This window comes from Malania oleifera, chromosome 10 (genome assembly GCF_029873635.1).
Source record: "Malania oleifera isolate guangnan ecotype guangnan chromosome 10, ASM2987363v1, whole genome shotgun sequence".
Lineage (NCBI taxonomy): Eukaryota > Viridiplantae > Streptophyta > Magnoliopsida > Santalales > Ximeniaceae > Malania > Malania oleifera.
In genome coordinates, this window is record NC_080426.1 from 63,332,358 (window position 1) to 63,338,830 (window position 6,473).

At 33.7% G+C, this 6,473-nt stretch overlaps 1 protein-coding gene across 1 annotated transcript; it reads left to right on the forward strand.

Moving 5' to 3' along the window:
- Nucleotides 1-718: 718 nt before the first annotated feature.
- On the forward strand, nt 719-5,314 carry LOC131166117 (protein TILLER ANGLE CONTROL 1). The gene is made up of 5 exons (XM_058124413.1): nt 719-968; nt 1,099-1,165; nt 1,313-1,938; nt 2,706-2,862; nt 4,934-5,314. Exons 1-5 carry the CDS (start codon nt 963-965, stop codon nt 4,945-4,947), a joined length of 870 nt encoding a protein of 289 aa, XP_057980396.1. The 5' UTR covers nt 719-962; the 3' UTR covers nt 4,948-5,314.
- Nucleotides 5,315-6,473: the final 1,159 nt, after the last annotated feature.

Sequence of the window (6,473 nt, forward strand, 5' to 3'; positions counted from 1 at the left end):
ATTGAGTTTCAGTTACAACCAGTAACTGAGTGTCCCTCTCCACCCATCAATAATATATAATTGCTATTAATACATTTACCCCATATTTGAAAAGGTTATTGAATTTTAAATTTGTATTAGATTTAGATAAGATGTAATATAAAATTATATTGAAATTTGTCTAAATCCATTCAAATTCAAATATAAAATTTGAAATTCATGCTTCCAATGTAACATTATTATATCTTATTTATGTAGTTACATGAGTTCCTATAAATACTCATCCTAACTCAAAAGACTTTTCATATGCTTGAACTAAATAGGATAAATATATATATCAAATTTAATTTATTTTTCAGCATTTTATGATTAAAAGAGGATACAACCATCATTGTTCATTCCTTCTCTCCTCCCAATTGACGATTAGGTAACAATTACATATTGCTAAAATTCACAGTCGGAAAGAATCAATTAATTGCGTCGCACATCTACTATCCGTTATATGTCTGCGATAGATTGGTGGCCTTCGGCGGTGGCCCTGGTGGGGTGGGAAGCTTTCAACATGCTTTTTACCAATGGTGAGGCCAAATCCATAACACTGGAAAATGATTGGCGGAGGGCAACAGGAAAAGGCCGAAGGAGGCATGCACGTCATTTCGAGAATTTCGGAATATCGATCGTGCCAGCCAGACCCAGCATGGTGCGTCCAACAACATCCCATGTACCCCCAAACATGGCTGTGTTCTAGGACCCCTCTTCTCTCTCTCTCTCTCTCTCTCTCTCCCACCCTTTACACCTGTCGCTCTTCCACTCCTCCACGGCTCGGCCCTAGTTAGTTTCTTTCCTTCTACCTCCGCCCTTTGTTCCACACCCCCTTCCAACACCCCCCCCCCCCCCCCCCCACCACTTTCCCACTTAACTGCTCATTCTCTTTAGACATTTCTTTTGTTCCCCTCTCCTCGCCAACCTGCAGAGGAAAAAAAATGAAGGTTTTAATTAATTAATTATTATAGTTGCATGCTTTCTTCGTTACTTCAATATTCTCGCCTTAAAGTATATAAAATCGTTCTTGCTTAATTTGTTTACTAATTTTCTGATCTGTTCATTGATATGAAACAGATTTTCAACTGGGTACACAGGCGGTTTCTCCACAATGTTCATAACTCTGCAATCTCTCTTCCCGAAGGTCTGTAAGTTTATATATAGATATATATATTTACTTCATTTGACATTCCTCCTTTACATTTCATGCATTTTTTTTCTTTTTTTGAAGTTGTTAGTGAAACTTAAGACTTGGTTGTTGTTTTCGTATCTATTTTTTCACATGGAGTAGGTCGAAACGTAAAGAAGGCCGAGCCATTTATGAATGATGCAGAAACAAAAGCATTGCTCAAGAACGTCGGCCCAGTCGACGCCATGGATGGGTGGAGAGATGGCATACTGACCATTGGCACGTTCGGGTTCGACGCGTACAAAGAAGAATATGAAGAAGAAGATGAAGACGAGGAAGAAGAAGAAGAAGATGGGGAAGAAGAATACTCCTTTACTAGCGCAGACAATGAGGAAGAAGACGCAAAAGATCAGGAAGGGGAACTGAACCCGTTAGTGTTTGCTGGATACAAAAAAGGAGTTACAGGTGAAGTGAAGGGTGAGGATGTGATAGTGACGGTTGACGGTATGCTGGTGGGTGGGGCTCCGGAACTGGCCATGGGTCTGGAGTACTCGGGCATTGTGGCGAGCGATGAGGGGAAGAAGAAAGGGGAAAGAACAACGCTGGCGGATCTGTTCTTGGCGGATTCTGAGATGATGATCAAAAGAAAAGGGGGTTCAAAGGAAGCAGCCGTGGTTGATTCCGGTAAGAAACCGGCGCCGCTCCGGCCAAAGAACGGCCTCTCCTTCGCCAAGAAGCTCATCCCTCGTGTTAAGGAGGATTCGCGTCCCATTCGAAAACTTCACCGAGTGAGCAAAACTGCCTTTTTACTTGTGACATTAATTATTATTTACAACTATCTTAAAATTTCTTTATAATATAAAATATTTAATTATTTTTAATAATTATTTAAAAATAGACACACAACCTTGCATTAAATTTTTATAGAGTATGGAGGTGTTGGGAAAAATTGTTTTTCAATTTGGCAGTTTCCACCTAAAGCATTTACTAAGGTAGTCTTCCAACTTTAAGCAAAGACAAGGTCATTCTTTATTTTTTTATTTAAAAAAAAGAAAAAAGAAAATTGGTGTTGGCTTCTTACGGGGCTCAACTTATTCATATGCTGAAATGTTTTCTCTTCTTTTTTATTTTTTATTTTTCTTCACCGTATATTTGGGGAAGATTTGAAGTCAAATTTATACAATTTACACAAAAAGTAATATAAAATTTTATTTAAAATCATCTAAATATAAATACAAAGCTCAAAACCTATAATTTCAGCCAATTACTTTATAGGTGTAAGATTCATTTTATGCCATTAATCAATTAACATACATTATCCATGCTTATATGTACCCCGAATGATTTAACTGGGGCAATTAAATTTGAACTTTAAATTTTTTGCATCGTGTGAAATTTCATAAAAAATTAGTATAATTGTGTTTCATATAAATGTGTGTTGCTTTTTCTTTTTTATCCCTTTTGAGCATTGAAACATGACACCATAAGTTCATTTTGTACAAAAATAAAATGATGGAATGATCTCAGTTAGCTAATTAAATTAGTTATGTCCTAGCTGATGAGGAAGATGTTGAAGAGGAAGATTCATCCAGAGCTGCAAGGCAAGGTTTGCGACTCGGACAGTGAGATCAAGCCTACTAGCAACATTCTTGGACTTCTTTCCAGTGATGAAATGGGAGCCAATGATAGAGTTTCTCTGCTTCCTACCCTAGGTATATATTTATTTTTTCTCAAAAAGTTGTTTGATGCATAAGAATTTTATGGAAGGTATTGAGATTGGTCATTATTTTACGTTTTGACCAAATAAATTTTATTCCATTTTACTTTCATTCCATTCCATTTTATTCTTGCGTACCAAACATTGGGCCATGGTCTACTGTATTGTTAAAAACAAATTAAATAAACATGTCTAATATTTTATACCTTTTGTGATCCACCAAAGTTATTTTCAAAATCAAAAGTAGAATCATAAAAACTACAAGTTTGGAAGTTTTCCTCTTCTTTTTTAACATCAAAGCCTTATAGTTTTGACCATCCAAATTATTAATGGTTTGACGGCGTCTGTTTTATTTTACTAATTAATTTTGGTTATATTCTTTGATGTGACATTATAGAATGACCTATATTGCTAGTAATGAGCACTTTAGGTAGTGCCTTGTGAGGCACATGTATCTACTAACCAGTTTCACGAATAAAATTGCCTAGTCTTCATTTCTTTTTATAGTTTCACAACTCAAGTTGCCTGGTCTTTTCACTACTAGCTCCAAAATGAAAATTGTCTAGTTTTCACTTTTTTTTCTTTCTGTTTAGTTTCAATAGGGTTGTATTTATTTGGATAGTTAAGGTTTATAGAAATATATTGAGCTATATAGTAATGGATTTGATTGGCATCTATGAATGATTGGTTAATCATTCAAAAGTCTAAAGCATACTTAATGAAAAAAACAACAAACCAAAAATAATAATAATAATAATAATAATAATAAAAGATATCTCGATTTTTTTGTGTATGTGTTTGTATGTGTGTCTTTTCTTAAAACCTAAATTATTTAGTCATTGGTCATCGTTGGGAGGATTAAATAGTCTTTATACAATGTGGATAGACTAAAAGGTCATTAAATCACTTAAAGCCAATTCTATCCCACACCTATTGTAGTGCCTGGCTAATAATGTTTTACCTAACCTATATAAGTACCCTACCAAGCCAAGCCAAGCCATCAAACCCTATGCACGCACATTATGCTCTTTTTTTTTCCTTTTATTTTTCATTTTTGTTATATGCAATGAATAAAAAATTAGAAGTAGTAGTTTTAACCACTAGTCATTTTTGAGTTTTAATTTTTGATTAACAAAGTTGTAATTAACTTTATTGAAATACTTCAAATAACCCAATGAAGAGTCTCATGAATTTGCATGAATGTTCAAAATTTAAACTTAGAAATATTGCAAAAAATATTAATTAATGATATGGTGTGCAAATTTATGGAGAAAGTTGAAGTTAAATTGTATTCAGTAGTGAAACATTATTTTTATTTTCAATAATTAGTTTTTAAATAACTACCAAAATGTGACTTTGTTTCTCATATTCTAACATTTTTATAAAAAAAAAAAATTAGAAAATATGTTTTTATTATTTCAAAAGTTTTTCATGCAAAGATAAATGGTGAAAATTAAAAAATAATGTGACAATTTTACAGTTATTTAGAAATAAAAGAAACAAATATTTTTCTGCGATTGAATAGACCTTTACTCTTTTGGTTTTATGAAGTAAGCATTATGGTCCAAAAATTTCAAAGATGAGAATTAAAAGCTAACTTAACTTCTTATATAGTGGCTTATAATTAATTAGGAACTATCTTCTTGTCGCAAGAATGAAAGTGAGTCGAATGGAAGTATGAGTAGATGGAAGGTGGTCTTCCATGTCATTTTCCATGCGATGTGATGGTACATAGCCATTGGGAACACGTCCCTTCTAACTACATATATATCCAACTAGAAAGCCTTCAAATTCATCACATGATGAGGAAGCAATTGATGCCATGTCCTTTTTCTTCTACCGAGCTAGCTGTTCCTTTGAATGGGAATGGCCCGCGCTATCCATCTGTTGGGTCAGCCATGTCTGCCACCTCAATCTCCTAATACAAGTAGGAAGAAAGACCATGCAACATTATTTATCTTTTCCACCGACGACTCATCGTCCTAATGCGTTTTGTTTACAGCTAGCTTGCATGTTGCTATATCTGTACATCTCTAATGTTGCTTTTCCCTTCTCATTTTGTGCAGATGCCATTGTCTGAACTCAATCTCACCAGGTAGTATTTTGCTGATTACGATTTCTTGTATATGAGTCTTTGAACCATGTGATTTGGTGTTGTCCCTTCTTATTTCTATTTTTTCCCCCTTTTTTCTATTTTTTTGCCTGTATGTAATGGTTTATGTGCTGGAAGTTGGTTCCCCTTCGTCTTCGTGGTGAAGAAGTTTTATTGAGTTTCCGAACCCTAGTACGCAGTGTGTGCATGTGTTTTTTTTTTTCTTCCTTTTATGACTTATTGGGAGACAAATCAGGCCTAAGCAATGCAATGTGTAACTCATCCACAATCTCAAATGCATTTGATCCCCCGGTTGAAAAGAGACCTTTAATATAGAAGTCTCAAATTTTAATTCTAGAGATATCCAATGTCCACTACTATTCTATCTCTTTTACTATAAACTGAGAATAGAACTTGAGTGCCTTATGCTTAAAATGTTGATGGGTTCAAAATGATGCATAACATTTATTGATTTTAAATTAGTAGGTTTTGTAATGGACATATGCAAAGATTACTGTTGAGGGGACATTTCACTACAAAATATTTTCATTTAATTAATATTTTTTAAGAGCTTTTCAGCATCATTTCTAGATGTTATTGATTTTCAAATATTTACTCGATGGCACATTTAAGAGATGTTGAGTGTTTTTTTTTTTTTTTTTAGCAAATACAATTGAAAACATATAGAAATTAATGCTATTATAGACACTGTATTTTTTATTTTTTATTTTTGGCTTTGTAGACATCATAATTTTTCTGAAGAAGAATTTATCAAAAATTATAAGAAATTTATCTTCGTGTTTTTATTTTAAATTTCTTTTCAAATTGCCTTAAGAAGAACTAAAAAGAGGTAGCCTAAGACAAATTTCTTGATTTCTTTAAAAACTTAAGATTTTTCTATATAATTCTTAGCGCAAAAGACACTAACCTCCACAAAGGTTTGACAAAAAAAACAAGAACATCCCCTAAGATTTCAAAAATTATAGAGACCTCTCTTGAAATTTCAAGAATTCTAAAAACCTCCCCTAAAGTTTGTCAAAAAGATACAAATATGCCATTGTCTTTTACAAAAATAAAAGTATCTCGAGGGGAGATTTATGTCTTTTTTGAAAATCTCAAGGGAGGTCTCTGTCTTTTTGCCAAACCTCAGTGGAATTAGTATATTTTGTTATGCAAATCAATGCGCAGCATGCGGAAAACTGATCGTGTAATGCAGCAACCAATGATGAATAATACGAAAAATACAATCACGTAGATTTTAAGGAAAGCAATAAAATAATGACACAATGGATTAATGTGGTTCGGCAATGTGCCTACGTCCACGGGGACAAGTGGCTGAAATTTCACTATCTTCAAAACCAAAGTTACCGCATTGTATATATGCTAACTCTTACATACATAGTACTTAGAAAGTTTCCTAATTCTCCTATATCAACGCCTCAAAGGTTTTCCCTTCGAGTTCCCAACCAAAAACAACACCAAGCAAAACTATCGACGATTTCAGACAAATCATC

Coding starts and splice junctions, on each gene's coding strand:
- LOC131166117 (XM_058124413.1), top strand. Junction 1,166..1,312: donor TGCAATCTCTCTTCCCGAAG/GTCTGTAAGTTT, acceptor CACATGGAGTAG/GTCGAAACGTAAAGAAGGCC. Junction 1,939..2,705: donor CCATTCGAAAACTTCACCGA/GTGAGCAAAACT, acceptor GTTATGTCCTAG/CTGATGAGGAAGATGTTGAA.